This window comes from Telopea speciosissima, chromosome 4 (genome assembly GCF_018873765.1).
Source record: "Telopea speciosissima isolate NSW1024214 ecotype Mountain lineage chromosome 4, Tspe_v1, whole genome shotgun sequence".
NCBI lineage: Eukaryota > Viridiplantae > Streptophyta > Magnoliopsida > Proteales > Proteaceae > Telopea > Telopea speciosissima.
Window position 1 is genome coordinate 13,348,580 of NC_057919.1, and position 17,315 is coordinate 13,365,894.

The following is a 17,315-nucleotide window of genomic DNA, read 5'->3' on the forward strand; positions in this document are numbered from 1 at the left end:
GAATCAAAGCGTCTCTCTCTTCTTTCTCACAGCTAACATTTCAGATCGATCAAAGCTCAAAAGCAACAAGAAAGCTGGTGGGAGGATATGGAAAAGCATCAAGTACAACAGTACGACAAGAATGATGATGATGAGTTCTATGAGAAGATTGAAGCGCCTAAGTTTGTGGATTTCACCGTTCCCGATCTACCTCTTCTCGACGATCGTTCCTGGTTTTGTTTGCGTATCGGTGAGTTATCCATTGCTGTTTGGTGTCATTCAGTTTGTTCTCTCCTTTGAATCTCGGGGTATATTATCGTCTTTCTGTTACTGTTTCTCTACTAAAGTTTTGATTCTCTATCCTTAAAATGTTATTTTTCTTTTTTGGCATACTTTTACTTATTTTAAGTACTGATCTAATGCATTGTTTGCTTAAATCTGTTAGAATTTAGGTCGAGCTCTTCTGTATTTTCTGCTGCTCAAGTTCCATATGAGCTTGTTTTGATTTGATCTCACCGGGAAAAAAAAAAGACTGTTCTTGCAGAGTTAAGTCTTCGAAATGTGCTTCCCAAAATCCCTTTTTTTTAAGGGAGTGGCTGTGAGTAATTCGTGTTTCCCACCTTCTACCATGATTTTCTGAGTTTCAGTCTTCTGGACAACAAATCTTTAGGTTCACTAGATTGACTTGAGTTGAGATCAACTTATTTTCGTGTCTGAGTATTGAATTTAGTTTGGTATTCTTCTTTATCTATACAATCCGGAAACTCACTTCTCTTTCTTTAATTTTTTAAGGTTTTTATACTTTTCTTTAGATTTTAGATTGTTTCCCAATTTGTTTTGGGTGACTTGGGTCTGATAACAGATTTCGCTTTCCAAGTTCAAACTTTATGTCTGAGTTATCAATGAACATGTTAATTGTGTTTCAGGTTGCAACCAAAAGCATGAAGACATGGATCCTGATGCTCTGTATAAAAGTTTCGTTCTTCGGGTTAGTTATTTTATCCATTCCTTCTACTTACTAATGTAGTTGATGCATCATTTAATACATAACCTTCTCGAATTATCCAGGTCATGGCAGCAAGGAGCCCCAACTTAAAACTTGAGAAGGCATTAAGTAGACAAGCTCCATGGTATGTGAAGCTTTCAGAATTCAGGATTTTCATTTTTTTCCCCTTAGTTTTTTTTATTAGTTATGTCGTCTCTTTTTTAACAGGTCAAAAACTAAATGCCCACAATCAGCACCAGCAAAATCTTCCAAGAATAGAATATCAAGATTGACTGCAATCGCATTGGCTTCTCAAAAGATGGGTGACAACAAATTGAAAGTTCATCCTATATCTAGGCTTAAATCAGCTTCAATTGTTAAGGCTATGATGCAAACTTCTGTTGCTGCAAAGGCTTTGACAACTCCTACGTATAAAAAGTGCCTCCAAGGTCCAGATCCCTTCCGTAGTGCTAAGAACCCAAAAACAGCTGTTTCATTGACAAAGAATAGAGTGGTCTCAAAGGCCCTGATATTCCACACGCCAAAGAAAAATGAAAGGGTGAAAAATTCATTAACAGAATTACGTGCACAAATGAAGAAGCTTGATATAACCAGTCGGCAAAAGCAGGGGCGTTCACGTATTGTATCATCGAGGTACAATACTTGCAATAATACTAACAGCAAGGTCCCTACTTCAGATCCTTTGAAAGCACATTTAAGTGCCAAAAAGTTAAAAAGCCAAGGTGAAGTTTCATATGTTTCTCATGATTCCAAGGATGGCCAGGCTGTAAAATCTTCAAAATGTCTGAAGACCAAAACCAAAGCCAATTTACCAAGATGTAAGCAATACATCACGCCTCAGGAACGTATTGATGACAACACTAGTGACATGGAGATTGATGGAAAATCAAAGGATGGCTCCTCAGAAGTGTGTTCTGTATCAGGTAGTTCCAGAAATATTGAAGAACCTGGTAATGACAAGCCCCTAATCACCACAAAGGCTTCAGAAAATTTAGATGCAACTCCTACTCAAGAAGAAACAACTCTGATTGGGGAGAATTCGTTAGAAAGTTCAAGCTATGTAACAGCCTTACTTTTCAATTTGAAGGAGAATTTGAAAGAGAAATGTCCGGAAATTCAAACTTCAAAAGCAGGCAATACGAGCCATGAGAGAAGGGGGGAGCATGATGAGGATGTAGGATCAAGGGATGGCTCCTCAGAAGTGTGTTCTGTATCAGGTAGTTCCAGAAATATTGAAGAACCAGGTAATGACAAGCCCCTAATCATTGCAAAGGCCTCAGAAAATTTAGGTGCAACTCCTACTCAAGATGAAACAACTCTGATTGGGGAGGATTCATTAGCAAGCTCAAGCTATGTAACAGCCATAATTTCCAATTTGGAGGAGACTTTGAAAGAGATATGTCCCGAAATTCTAACTTCAAAAGCAGGAGATACAACTCATGAGAGAAGGGGAGAGCATGATGAGGATGTAGGATCGAATTACAAGAATAGGAAAGATCTAGAATGTAATATTCCCAAATGCCAAAATCCCAATGTAGCAGGAGTTGAGAATTACACCATGGAAAGTGATGATAAAGAAAATGCTTCAGTGTCTTTTGATAACAGGTTTCAGCCCCACATCACTGCTTTCTCCATTTATATTGGAATTAATTGGAGTTCTTCACTTAAGTTACATTTTTGTGCTAACAATATACTCTTGTTTGTTTCAAACTGACAACAGGGAGAATAAAGTGGATAATAGCCACTCTAAACCGAAGATCCTAATCAAGAATGAGGCTCATGACAAGTCTCAGAAGGTAATTAATTAGATATACATATTTGTACACTGTTGTTTCTACAGATGGATAGTTCTTTCATCTCAATATCTTGTTATCCAACTGCATTTGATCATGGTGCAGCTCATTCGAGAGCATGGTAAAATAGATTGCTCTGCTTCTGCTCCTGCTGCCCAAAAGTACAAGAAAACAAAGCCAACAAACCCTAAACCTTTCCGACTACGGACTGATGTAAGTGAAACGTTGCTAGAAAGAATCCATTTGTTAGTAAGAAGTCTTTTTCAGGTTGTATCTGATGACATATGAAGCTCTTATATAGGAAAGGGGAATTCTTAAGGAGGCAAACCTGGATAGAAGGTTGCATCTTCTTGATCCTTTCAAAGAAAATGCAAAAGTTAAAAAGCTACATACTGGAAGCTTGCATAGAAGGCATATCACGCAGACTCGAGTGAGTTTCTTATCCTTATTTGCATCCCCCTCCCCCTTCCCTTTTCTCCCTAACCGGATTAGTAGAAGTATATATTGATTTTTTGGTTCATGATTTCAGCAAACTGAGAGGTCACATGGAGGCAACCAAACTGATTCAGAAAAAAGAGTTCAAAAGGTTCAAACTCAGAATCAAAATCTCACATGCTCTATCTAGATTGTGTGTTGCTTAAACTGATAAGACAATGTGCTTTGCCGCAACAGCTGAAAAATGTATACCTTAAAACATCAAAATGTGCAACAGAGACAAAGGTGGTGTCAACCATTAGACAACAAGATAAGGTAACAACAGAATTACTTTTTCCTCTTTGAAGAGGAATTATTTAGAGGTTGATCAATCTGAGACAGTTGAAACCTGACACTTAGACTGCGCCCTTAAAACTTATGACTAATTCACCTTTTTTTGCGGTGCCATTGTCAGCTGGAAGATGCTAAGGAGAGAACAGGTCGAAAAGCAGAGAGCACCTCGAAAAAGACTAAATCACCTTTTTTGCGGCCTCAAAGGTTTGCTTTAATGTCTATGTTATGTTATCATGGAATGTGAGAAACTTCAATCTCCACTAGGACTGATCTAACCATTCTCTTGTGCTTCTGCCTTCGTTTCTGTTGCCAGGATGATGGGCCCAGCAAGTAAGGCAACAACTGACAATGGCATCACAAACACCATCATCAGTAAACCAACAGCTATAAGGTCATGTTCGATGGGTAAAAGACCTGCAACAATTATGTAGGAACCAAACTTTCACAGTGTTCATGTACCAAAGAGTTGCACAAAGAAGCTGTCCGTGGCAATCGCTTCATAATTTTTTTTGCATCTTTTTGTCTTTCTGTAATTTATAGTTTATGCTGTTCAATTATTTCATTGAATTCTCTTATTTCTGTTTCCTCAAATCAAACAATGTATCTCACAAGACTGCTTCATTTTGTGTGCTCGATTGAATCATAAAGAAATCACATCTAGTCGTTGGTTCAAGTATCTAGGAACAAAGTCTAGTACGATATAATCTTAGGGAAAAGTGCTGGGCACACCGTTGGTATACCGTAAGCTAGCGTCTGCTGTGTCTCTCTCTCTCTTCTCCCTCTGAAATTACTCCCTTGCCCCCTCCGGTATGATGCTCTGTCCCCCCCCCCATTGGTGTCACCCACTAGCTTACCACATGCGGGCGGTGTGTGCCTATCTATCCCTCTCCCTCAATCTTATTTGAACAAATATTGATGTTCAGTTTCTCAATAAAAAGGGGTACTCTCGATTTTGGCTTGGCAAAGAGAAACATACTTTGTAGGCATCCGTATTTTGCAATACCTTATTTTTACCACTTGCCAAACTCGGATTGAGCTGAAACCTAAAACGTGAGCAGAGAGGATCTTGGGGTATATACAAAATTTCAGCCCACCTGAACTATTGCCACATGGCAGTTATTGGAGGGCATGCTGTTCTACTACATGCTGAAGGCATGCCAAGGCCCAGCTCCTAAAGTTCAAAAGAGCTGCAAAGAATCAGCCTTCTGACCACAATCAAAGAGATGACCTTTGACCACATGAAATGAGATGCCATCCATTAGATTGTTGACCAAGAAAGAGGCTTATGGAATGCCTACAACACACCCTGATGGGTTTGACAATGCTGTGTTCCTAGAACCGTGGTAATTACTCATTTTCCGGTGGAGATATTTCTTACCCAATTCTCTCAGGCCATCTGGTTGCAAGGGAAGGGATTTAGTTGCAAAATAAAGAATTTTAATAATGATATTTAGAAGGTTTTAGAGTTTGCTATACATTCATATGAGATAAATGATTACAAAAGTTACCACTTTAGTATTAATTTGTTTTCCCCTCCTTTCCCTTTATTGGCCTTGCAACGAGATGGAGCCTCAAGTCTTCTACCGATACCTAGGTGGATATAGACAAGAATCGTGGAAGAGTTCCTTGACGATTAATTCGGAGGGTTTCTTCCATCAAGGAAAGCTTACTACCAAGAGTCAGCATGGTTGGCACACGCAGTCACTACCCAACCTATTGATGGTAGGTTTCACCCCACATGCATTTCACTATGCTTAGTTTTGTTGGATGTAAAATAATTGGGAAAAAGGACTCTATCCAAGAGCGTGGTTCCTGCACCTAGACACCTGATGGGGCGAAATGACCGCCCGACCCCCCATGAAAGGCAGAAATCCTGTCACACCCCCATCCCTGAACCACGGGGAATGCAACTAGAGCGTACCAATACGCTCTCTAACCACCAGAATCACGATGCAGTACCCAAGACTTACTCATTCACAACGACGGATAATAGGTAAAAAAAAAAGGATTAATATTAATAACATCGAGTTAGCGAAGCTAGGTGATAGCATATAAAATATCATCTATTCAAGTTTACCCCTTCAAGTACAATTCGTTCTAATCGGGACCTATGTATTACCTACTATATAAATAATACATCTATCATGAAAGGAATCAAAAGAATACACCTATAATTCAAAATGAATAATCAAGTGCATCAAAAGATGGCCACCGCCATAAGTCACCGTCATGAGAACACACATCGCGACAACACTCTGGTCCATGCTCCACGATCTCTGGAGCCCACCAATCAACGTAACCAGCCTCGGGAGTCTCGTACTCTGTGCCGCTCTGCTCGAATGTACTGCATCAACTAAAAATATGTTTCCTCGAGGAGTGAGCTCCAAGCGAGCCCAATGAGTGGCTAAGCCACACAAACATACACAATAATAATAATGAATGGGGTTATTGCAAACCATACATGATGGACGGATACCAAGGTGTCCCATACCACCGAGGTAGACCGTACATCACATACAATTTCAATCATGCTACATCGATGAATGATGATGTATAGTTTTATTGTTATCCACCTAACACACAACTAAGTCGGGTATAGTACTATAGCAACACCTTAGGTAGCATCCCGACATCGGTACCATAAGCGGATGGTATACCGGCGATGACAAACCAGTCGTACTGGAAGCCTCTTTTGTGCCGGTCTCCACCAGAGATATCGCAAACCCCGAGTCAAATCCCGTCTGGCGTTCGGCCCAAAATACGGTTGGCGCCGAACTTCCGGGTGGGTATACCCGAATAGCGGTCGGAACCACGGATTTGGCCGGCACCTAACCCCTGTCGGTAAGGGTCATAATCTTGGGTAAACATTTATCCTATGACATTCACCTATTGTATGAGTGAAGTACGCATGTGCGTAAGCCGAGGCCGAGTCCGTAGATGAAATACGATCGGCCGGCTATCCTCTCGCCCCTCTAGCCCATAGCGTATACAAGTGCGAGATGTGAATCCGAAGGTAGTCGGTGGTCGCCATCCCGTTTCACCTAATCGATGGACAATTCTAATGCAATTTCAAGTACGGTAATCTCAAGCCCGGACCCACGCGCTTGGATCCCGCTTAGAAGCCACAGATCTACATGCCGTATGGTGAGTCCATATTATGGAATCCCCAGTCAGCAACGCGCCGAGTCCCATAACTAAATCAACACCATTCGCCATAGTGCGGTAAAATAAATAATATCATGAAGACGAGAATGTAAAGTCCTATCAACATCTAAACATTTATATCGTCTATATCTTACTAATAATTATATATTATAGCACACATTGCATGAATGACATTCGCAGAGACCACGACACTGCAAACATTCCATAAATTAAGGCGTTTGCTTAACTCGCTCACTTTGATTCTCGATCAATCGTCGATGCGGAGCTCTTGAATCGGCGTTCGATGCCAAGTACACTGTCCCACGTGCTAATACGCTCCCGGCAGGTCGGTCAACCTAAAGAGAGTGTACAACGTGGGGAGAGATTAGTGCCTTAGGGCTAGAAGAGTTGGGCCCCATAAGTTATCAAGCAGGCTAAAATAGGGGACCGGCACATCAGTGAGCTATATCATGTGCTGTCCATGTGCTGTCCGTTGCTGTCCCTCTCGGACTTTCCCACCGAGATCTAGGTTCTCAGGGTGGCGCTTGTATGTGCTGTCCATGTGCTATCCCTCTCGGACCTCCCACCGAGATCTTTCTCGGGGCGGCACTTGCGTATCTGTCCATGTGCATCCATATGCTGTCCCTCTCGGGCTTCCAGCGCAGATCTACTTTCTCGGGGAGGCGCTTGCATGTGCTGTCCGTGTGCCGATCTTCTTTGTTCATGCCATTCCGAGAATGGTTTTGCAGCCCCAAAGTCTTGGGCTAAAATGGGGTATTCTTAGGGGTTTTAGGGGTCTCTTTGGCCATGAGAACAACTCAACCAAGGTGCCTAGCATACACCCAACATGGGTTTGTAAACCCCGTGATCGATTAGGTTTTCTTCCATTAAAATACATATGGAAAGAAAACCCATAGGTTAGGTATTGGGGTTTTGAAAGGGTCTTTAATTTATGTTATTTAACACCCCTCAAACCCACACATCTACGGTCTTCCATGAGGGTTGGTAAAACCCATAAATGGAGGTAAATCCCCAACTTAGGGTTCATAAATGGAGAAGGGTGAATGGGTTTAAGGTAGGGTTAGGTGCTTCGTAGTTAAACATCAAGGATTTGCCATTAATGGCTCTTCTAATTGAGTAGATGGAGCGCTCGAGGTGTGCTCAACCAATTCAAACCCTAGGTAATAGAATTAGGGAAAGAGAGATGAGAGAGAGAGAGAGAGAGAGAGAAAGAGACTCACTGAGGGTTGATGATGATAGCTTGTGCTCCACCATACTTCTCCCTTCTCCTTCCTTCTTCCTCTTCTTCTTTCTTCTTCTTTCTTCTTCTTCTTTCTTCTTCTCTTTCTTCTTTCTTTTTCTCCTCTCCTCTCCACGATTTAGGATTGAAATGTGAGGTGAATAGTAGTTTTGGGTCTTTAATAACCCATCTAGGCATTAGGTCTTGTTTGGTTAGTCTCGAGTCCTTAGGTCCATTTGTTTAGGAGCTTGTTTGGTTAGGTATAAGCCCGAGGTCTAGTTTAAGTCATTGGGCCATTGGATCCACTTGGGCCCATGGCCCGTAGCCCATGTCCTAAGTTCTAGTTACGATTAGAAAAAGACTAAGCTCCTAAGCCCAAGCCCATTCCAGTTCTTATGCTTATTAATGGTCATGCATAGGCATGAATTATTCGGATAGTGACTTACTCCCAATCATCGTTAAGTGGATAAGGGGCGATTCAAGTGCGGGCCCGCGGATCCCTATCATAAGGAATTCGAGAATATGCTTTCGTGGGACGATTTTCCCCCTTTCTCCGGCGGTGGATCTTTCCTCGAGGACTTCCCTGTTTCGCGGTCGACAATCTCGTGTGATGGCTTGAGTATTATGACCCACGAGGTTCACGAGCGTACTCCATCTTGGTTCTACAAAGGTTTAAACCGGACCGGTGGTCGGATCGCGTTTCAAACCGGGTTTTGGGCACGGATTTAACATCCTCCCCACCTTATAAGAATTTCGTCCTCGAAATTGAGGCGTACCTAGGTATCTGTAGGTGAGGATACTTGACCGCACTTCGCCTTCTCATTAACGAGATGCCCCTTTAATCAATGAGATTGCTCCACCGAACTTTATCAAAAGTTACGATTCGATTGTGAGGATTGCTGTCCTTATAATCAAAGTTCTCTTGAGTAGCTCTTCGTGTGTCAATCCATGACAAGGCGATGTGGCTTTTTAGTCTTGACAATATCAATGTAGGGGTGTACTTTCTCACATCATTACGTAAAATACATTAACACACTTGCCCTCTTTGTCGAGCGAATTACTCCCTTAGTTGGCGGTACTCGCAGAAAACATAATCGGCGTAGCTCTTCCATTTAGAATAAGCCGCCATGATTCGGTCCCTTATCAAATCTACTTTTCCACAAGTGGCTTGTATCAATTCGGACCCTAATATTCTTTGCTAATCAACTTCCTCCCAATATAGTGGTGTTCGGAAATTTCTATTGTCTTTGTGCTTTGAGCGATTGTCATACCTATAGTAGTTTGGTAGCCGTTGTTGTAAACAAACACTACGAGTGAGATGTGCTCATCCCGACTACCCTTCATATCAATGACCAAGCCACGAGCACGTCCTCAGGGTCCGAATAGTCCGCTCGACTTACCATTAGTTTGTGGAGGGAGAACCGTACTAAAATTCAGCGGTGTACCCATAGCCTTACGAAAACCGCCACAGGACTTCAATGCAAGCTCGGGATCACGATTAGAAATGATATCCATCTCCATGTAAGTGAGTCGCATTTTCCATGTATAGCTTATTCAACTTGTCCATTGGATAGATCTCCTTTATTAGGATAAATGTGCTAACTTGCTAAGTCGATCAACAATGACCCAACGACATCAATACATTTAGCTATACCGGGCAATTTAGTGACAAAATCCATAATGATGTATTTCTCTCGTTCGGGAATAGGAAGTGATTACAATAGTCCATATAGTCGTTGCCTCTCCATGCCACCTTAACTCGCTCACCATTGGGTACACATAACCTATCCCTGAACCGAAGGGCGTTATTTTCGGACAGGTAAAATCTGATTCCTCCTGCATCTCTTCTGAATGTCATCTATCAATTTACGTAACTCCACATTGGTATGTTGGGCTTCCTTAATCTTCTCCGATGAGGGTTGTCTTGTCGGAGCGGCAATAACATAGTAGCATCATCAATTAACACTTCCCCCATTCTTACGGCTTCCTCTATAAGGCTCTCATTGGTATTAGAGTGGAGGAAGGGTTTGTGATTTCCTACTAAGTGCATCTGCCACCTGCTGGCTTTGCTTAAATGGTATTGGATAGTGCCGGATAGAGGGGTTAAAACTATGCTCGACTTCCGCTCGGGACTGCTTAGTTATTTAGCTTAAACTAAGTTGTATGGATTTGTCCTCTAATAGTTTCCACCTTACATAATGGTATAAATCAATTCCGGTTTAGTTAATATAAAGTCCAGTGTATATAAGGACCCAGTGAAAATCAAACTACGAGCTTATACTTACTAGGAATAGAGAGATGCAACTATTTCCATATACTTCGTCCGATGTCGTACTCCTAAATTTTGGGTTGAATGACACAAGGCTGTACTACTTTGCTTACCTGGCTTTTCTATGAGGACTTTCACTTCCGATCCTCAATACCTAACTCGACTTTAGAATGAATTGGAATATTGATGGAATCCCCTACTGTTCGCTCCCGATAACGGAGGGACATTGAGGACCCATTACTCACTCATATCTATTGTTGAGCAAGGTTTTGTCGAATCATTGATTCAATTCCTTTTTGTTCTTTTGCGCACAGCTACACTAACACCCGATATAATCTTGTTCATCGACTTAAATTGCTAGATCTATCATTCTCTTTCAACTACATGATATAATCCATACCTCCTAGCATCCGTCCTAAATTATCCTTTCTAGATATCCATCGGTTCGTGGGTGTATAGACATATCGAGATTTAACTACGTGCCTATATATATATTGTTTTTCACCGTCCCTTGAATCTAGACACAATTACAGGGTTTCCTGTTAGACGAGGTCCTGAGCGTACCAGGCCCATACACCAAGCCAATCCCAAGCATTCGGTAGATTTACCAAAGTCCTAAAAATGGCTCTCTGAGAGACATGTAGGGCCATAGGCTTACCAGGTACTTAGGACCAATACTCAAAATTTCTAGGTGGTTCCCAAAGAAAGCCGGGCGGTCGCTGAGGATACGAGAAAAATGAAAGATAATTTCTCCTAATCATTAGCCTACATACAGTCTGCGGAGAGTCTCTCATGATAGCTAGCTTTTTATGGTTAGGCTAATCCCAATTATCATTATATTTTACATCATTGTTATGACTTTACCCTCATAAACCTTAGTATATATCTTCTTCCTCTTTTTTTTTTTTTTTTTTTTTTTTTTTGTAACTCCAGGGTTTAGTATGTAGTTTCTCATCTTTTCTTCATTTCTAAAGCTGGTTTATGTTCTATGGAAGTCCCATACCTTTATTTGTATTATTAAAGCATGTTATCATCAAAATTTATATATTCTCCTTGTTCTCTCGATTCTTGTTTGTGGATAAGGTTTTAATATTTAACCCTAATTTAGAGTAAATCGGGTCGTGTGAACACTGAGTTAGTCCATAAGGTAGAGCATCGCTACGATACCAAGTTGTCACACCCCATCCACGAACCACGGGAATGCAACTAGAGCGTACCAATACGCTCTCTAACCAGAGAATCAGCGATGCGGTACCAAGACTTACTCATTCACACGACGGATAATAGGTAAAAAAAAAAGGATTAATATTAATAACATCGAGTTAGCAGAAGCTAGGTGATAGCATATAAAATATCATCTATTGAGTTTACCCCTTGAGTACAATTCGTTCTAATCGGGACCTATGTATTACCTACTATATAAATAATACATCTATCATGAAAGGAATCAAAAGAATACACCTATAATTAAAATGAATAATCAAGTGCATCAAAAGATGGCCGCGCCATAAGTCATTGTCCCTGAGAGCACATCGCGGACAACGCTCTGGTCCATGCTCCACGATCTCCGGAGCCCACCGATCAACGTAACCAGCCTCGGGAGTCTCGTACTCGTGCCGCTCTGCTCGAATGTACTGCATCGACTAAAAATATGTTTCCTCGAGAGTGAGCTCAATGAGCCCGATGAGTGGCTAAGCCACACAAACATACACATAATAATAATGAATGGGGTTATTGCAAACCATACATGATGGACGGATACCAAGGTGTCCCATACCACCAGGTAGACCGTACATCACATACAATTACAATCATGCTACATCGATGAATGATGATGTATAGTTTTATTGTTATCCACCTAACACACAACTAAGTCGGTATAGTACTATAAGCAACACCTTAGGTAGCATCCCGACATCGGTACCATAAGCGGATGGTATACGGCGATGACAAACCAGTCGTTTGGAAGCCTCTTTGTCCGGTCTCCACCAAGAGATATCTGCAAACCCCGAGTCAAATCCCGTCTGGCGTTCGGCCCAAAATACGGTTGGCGCCGAACTTCCGGGTGGGTATACCCGAATAACGGTCGGAACCCACGATTTGTGACACCTAACCCTCTCGGTAAGGGTCTAGTCTTGGGTAAACATTTATCTAGCCAGACATTCACTCTATTGTATGAGTGAGTGCGCGTGTGCGTAAGCCGAGGCCGAGTCCATAGATCCGAAATACGATCGTGGCTATCCTCTCGCCCCTCAGCCCATAAGCGTATCTGAGTACGAGATGTGAATACAGAAGGTAGTCGGTCGATCGCGCCATCCGTTTCCACCTAATGCGATGGACAATTCTAATGCAATTTCAAGTACGGTAATCTCAAGCCCGGCGCCCCACGGCACTTGGATCCGCTTGAAGCCCTAGATCTACATGCCTGAGTGAGTCCATATTATGGAATCCCAGGTCAGCGACAACGCCCGAGTCCCATAACTAAATCCAACACCATTCGCACCATAGTGCGATGAAAATAAATAATATCGCGAAGGCAAGAATGTAAAGTCCTATCAACATCTAAACATTTATATCGTCCTATATCTTACTAATAATTATATATTATAGCACACATGCATGAATGACATTCGTGAAGACACGACACCTGAACATTCCATAAATTAAGGCGTTTGCTTAACTCGCTCACCGATTCTCGATCGATATCGTCGATGCGGAGCTCTTGAGTCGGCGTTCGATGCAAGTAACTTGTCACGTGCTAATACGCTCCGAGCGAGTCGAGTCGACCTAAAGAGAGTGTACACGTGGGGAGAGATTAGTGCCTTAGGGCTAGAAGAGTTGGGCCCCGTAAGTTATCAAACAAGGCTAAAATAGGGGACGGCACATACAATGAGCTATATCGTGTGCTGTCCATGTGCACTGTCCGTGTGCTGTCCCTCTCGGACTTTCCCACCGGCGAGATCTAGGTTCTCAGGGTGGCGCCTGTATGTGCTGTCCATGTGCTGTCCCTCTCGAGACCTCCACCGCGAGATCTTTCTCGGGGGTAGCGCTTGCATGTACTTTGTCCATGTGCTGTCCATGCTGTCCCTCTCGGGCTTCCGTGAATCTACTTTCTCGGGGACGGGCGCTTGCGTGTACTGTCCATGTGCCGATCTTCTTTGTTCATGCCATTCGAGAATGGTTTTGCAGCCCCAAAGTCTTGGGCTAAAATGGGGTATTCTTAGGGGTTTTAGGGGTCTCTTTGGCCGTGAGAACAACTCCAACCAAGGTGCCATAGCATACACCCAACATGGGTTTGTAAACCCCGTGATCGATTAGGTTTTCTTCCATTAAAATACATATGGAAAGAAAACCCATAGGTTAGGTATTGGGGTTTTGAAAGGGTCTTTAATTTATGTTATTTAACACCCCTCAAACCCACACATCTACGGTCTTCCATGAGGGTTGGTAAAACCCATAAATGGAGGTAAATCCCAACTTAGGGTTCATAAATGGAGAAGGGTGAATGGGTTTAAGGTAGGGTTAGGTGCTTCGTAGTTAAACATCGGGTTTGCCATTAATGGCTCTTCTAATTGAGTAGATGGAGCGCTCGAGGTGTGCTCAACCAATTCAAACCCTAGGTAATAGAATTAGGGAAAGAGAGATGAGAGAGAGAGAGAGAGAGAGAAAGAGACTCACGAGGGTTGATGATGATAGCTTGTGCTCCACCATACTTCTCCCTTCTCCTTCCTTCTTCCTCTTCTTCTTTCTTCTTCTTTCTTCTTCTTCTTTCTTCTTCTCTTTCTTCTTCTTTCTTTTTCTCCTCTCCTCTCCACGATTTAGGATTGAAATGTGAGGTGAATAGTAGTTTTGGGTCTTTAATAACCCATCTAGGCATTAGGTCTTGTTTGGTTAGTCTCAAGTCCTTAGGTCCATTTGTTTAGGAGCTTGTTTGGTTAGGTATAAGCCCAGGTCTAGTTTAAGTCATTGGGCCATTGGATCCACTTGGGCCCATGGCCCGTGGCCCATGTCCTAAGTTCTAGTTACAATTAGAAAAAGACTAAGCTCTAAGCCCAAGCCCATTCCAGTTCTTATGCTTATTAATGGTCATGCATAGGCATGAATTATTCGGATAGTGACTTACTCCCAATCATCGTTAAGTGGATAAGGGCGATTCAAGTGCGGGCCCGCGGATCCCTATCATAAGGGAATTCGAGAATATGCTTTCGTGGGCGATTTTCCCCCTTTCTCGACGGTGGATCTTTCCTCGAGGACTTCCCTGTTTCGCGGTCGACAATCTCGTGTGATGGCTTGAGTATTATGACCCACGATTCGGCGTACTCGCTCTTGGTTCTACACAAAAGGTTTAAACCAGGACGGTGGTCAGATCGCGTTTCAAACCGGGTTTTGGGCACGGATTTAACAAATCCAGTCCTTGTTGATGCTTCAGTATGTGCCCCCAACCACACTCACGGACAGAAAACTCTTCCACAAAATAATTTATAGGGAGAGAGTTCCCCATGCAGTCAATGTGGGGGGAATCTCCCATGTCACACCAATTGTGGCAGAAATAAACTATTGGCGAGTAACAGCGTCAAAACATTGATACCCCTTCTGGGTACGAGAATATCCAAGAAATAAACACTTAACAGCCCGAGGAGATAACTTATCAAGCCCGGGGCAAAGCACATGAACAAAACACTGACACCGAAAAACACGAGGAAGAGAGAAAATAGCCCGATCAGGAAACACTATTTTGAAAGGAATTTGATTATTTAGAACAGATGAAGGCATATGATCAATTAAAAAACAAGCTATCAACACCGCATCTGCCCAATAGAGTTTGGGAACATGCATATAAAACATCAAAGAACGAGCGACATCTGACAAATGGCGATTCTTGCGCTCGGCCACACCATTTTGTTGGGGTGTATAAGAGCAAGAAGTTTGGTGAAGAATGCCATTGTCAGAACAAAATTGAGAGACCTCACGCTGAATTAATTCAAGGGCATTGTCAATACGCAAAGTTTTTAAAGAAACACCAAATTGAACTCGTATTTCATGATAAAACTGTTTGAAGACAGATACAAATTCAGATCGATCCTTCAAGAGGTACAGCCATGTCATCCGAGAATGATCATCAATAAAACTAACAAAATAAGAAAACCCTAACCGACTTTTGACCCTACAAGGACCCCAAATATCCGAATGAACCAACTGAAATAAAGAAGTACTCCTAGACTCTGGACTCATAAAGGAAAAACAGTACGATGATGCTTGTCAAGCTCACAAGCTTCACACTCGATACGGGAGACAGACTTGCAACTGGGAACAAGGTGTTGCAGCTTAGATAGAGAAGGATGTCCTAGCCGATAGTGCCAATGTAAAGGAGATACGCCAGGAGAAGTAGCAACCGCTGCAGTGGAAAAATGCTATGGATGTGGAGATGGAGGCTCTCATCTCTCGTAAGACTTGGTCTTTGGTTGATCTCCCACCTGGTAAGGATCTTGTTAAGTGCCGTTGGGTGTACACAGTGAAGTACAATCCCGATGGTACTGTGGAGTGGCACAAGGCCCGTTTGGTTGCCAAGGGGTTTACCCAGACCTATGTGGTCGACTACTTTGAGACTTTCTCTCTTGTTGCGCGGCTGGATTCATTTCGTATTTTGTTTTCTTTGGCTGTTTAACCTTGACTGGCCCCTTTTTCAGATGGATGTGAAGAATGCTTTCTTATATGGTGACCTGCAGGAGGAGGTGTATATGGAGCAACCTCTTAGAGGTATGTTGCTCAGGGGGAGGATAGTGTCCGAGTTTGTCGCCTTCATAAGGCAATTTATGGACTGAAACAGTCTCCCCGTGCCTAGTTTGATAAATTTAGCAGTGTTGTTGCTAGTTGTGGATTTTCTCAGGGCTACTCTGATCACTCTATCTTTGTTAGACGACAGGGGTCTAATGTGGTCATCTTAGCAGTATATGTTGATGATATTATTATCACTGGTAATGATGCTTCTAGGATTGCACAGGTGAAGACATATCTATTTGACAATTTTCAGATTAAGGATTTGGGTAACCTCAGGTATTTTCTTGGCATTGAGGTTGTTCGCAGTTCTCGCGGTCTAAGCTTGTCCCAAAGGAAGTATGTTCTTGATTTACTTGATGAGACAGGTATGACGGGTTGTAAACCTATTGATACTCTTATGGATCCTCATGTCAAGTTTGGTGCTTCTGATGACACAGCCTTTAGTGATCCACACCAGTATCGACGCCTGGTCGGTAGACTTATCTATCTTACAGTTACTCGTCCTGATATCTCTTTTGTTGTGGGTGTTATCAGTCAGTTCATGCAGACACCTAAGCAAGTTCATTGGGAGGCTGCGTGTTGTATTTTACGTTACCTTAAGGGTGCTCCTGGCAAGGGGCTTGTCTATCGCCGTCATGGACACACTAGCATTGTTGGATTTTCTGATGCCGATTGGGTTGGTTCTGATGGTGATCGTAGCTACATCTACTACTGGTTATTGTACTTTCTTTGGTGGTAACTTAGTTACTTGGAAAAGCAAGAAACAGACTATTGTTGCTCGTTCCAGTGCAGAGGTTGAGTACAGAGCTATGGTTCACACAGCTGCTGAATTGATGTGGGTTCGTTCCTTTACTCATGAGCTTGGTTATTTCAGTGATCAGCCCATGGAGATGTACTGTGATAACCAGGCTGCTATCTATATTGCCAACAACCCGATGTTTCATGAACGAACCAAGCACATTGAAGTTGACTGTCATTTTGTTCGCGATGCTGTTCTAAAGAAGTTGATTACTACTCCTTTTGTTCGGTCCCAGTTTCAGCTTGGAGATATGTTTACCAAAGCTTTGTTTCGCCCACAGTTTGCAAGTGGCTGTTCCAAGCTGGATCTTGGTGATGTCTACGCTCCAGCTTAAGGGGAAGTGTTAAGATTATCGTGTTTAGGTGCTTGGGGTTATTTATGTCTTTTGTGGTTCTTTTTAGTTAGTTCTAATTAGTTTTATGTCTCAAGGGTATTTTGGGGTTTTCTATAGTAATTCATTAATGTTTTATTATAAATAAACATTTCTCTCACGATTTAGTTATTCAACTAAATCGTGAGAAGTCTTTTCTCTCTCGGTT

The 17,315-nt window shown here is 42.4% G+C and overlaps 1 protein-coding gene across 2 annotated transcripts; it reads left to right on the forward strand.

The window, feature by feature from the left end:
* LOC122657507 lies at positions 1–4,132 on the forward strand. 2 transcript variants are annotated; one of them, XM_043852224.1, is made up of 11 exons: positions 1–229; positions 906–967; positions 1,048–1,109; positions 1,193–1,935; positions 2,230–2,590; positions 2,706–2,781; positions 2,884–2,991; positions 3,080–3,208; positions 3,308–3,364; positions 3,451–3,528; positions 3,668–4,132. In XM_043852224.1, the coding sequence occupies exons 1-11, from the start codon at positions 88–90 to the stop codon at positions 3,788–3,790; spliced, it is 1,941 nt and encodes a 646-aa protein (XP_043708159.1). In that variant the 5' UTR covers positions 1–87; the 3' UTR covers positions 3,791–4,132. The 2 variants fall into 2 exon arrangements, with proteins under 2 accessions (XP_043708159.1, XP_043708160.1); XM_043852225.1 differs by lacking the exon at positions 3,451–3,528.
* Positions 4,133–17,315: the final 13,183 nt, after the last annotated feature.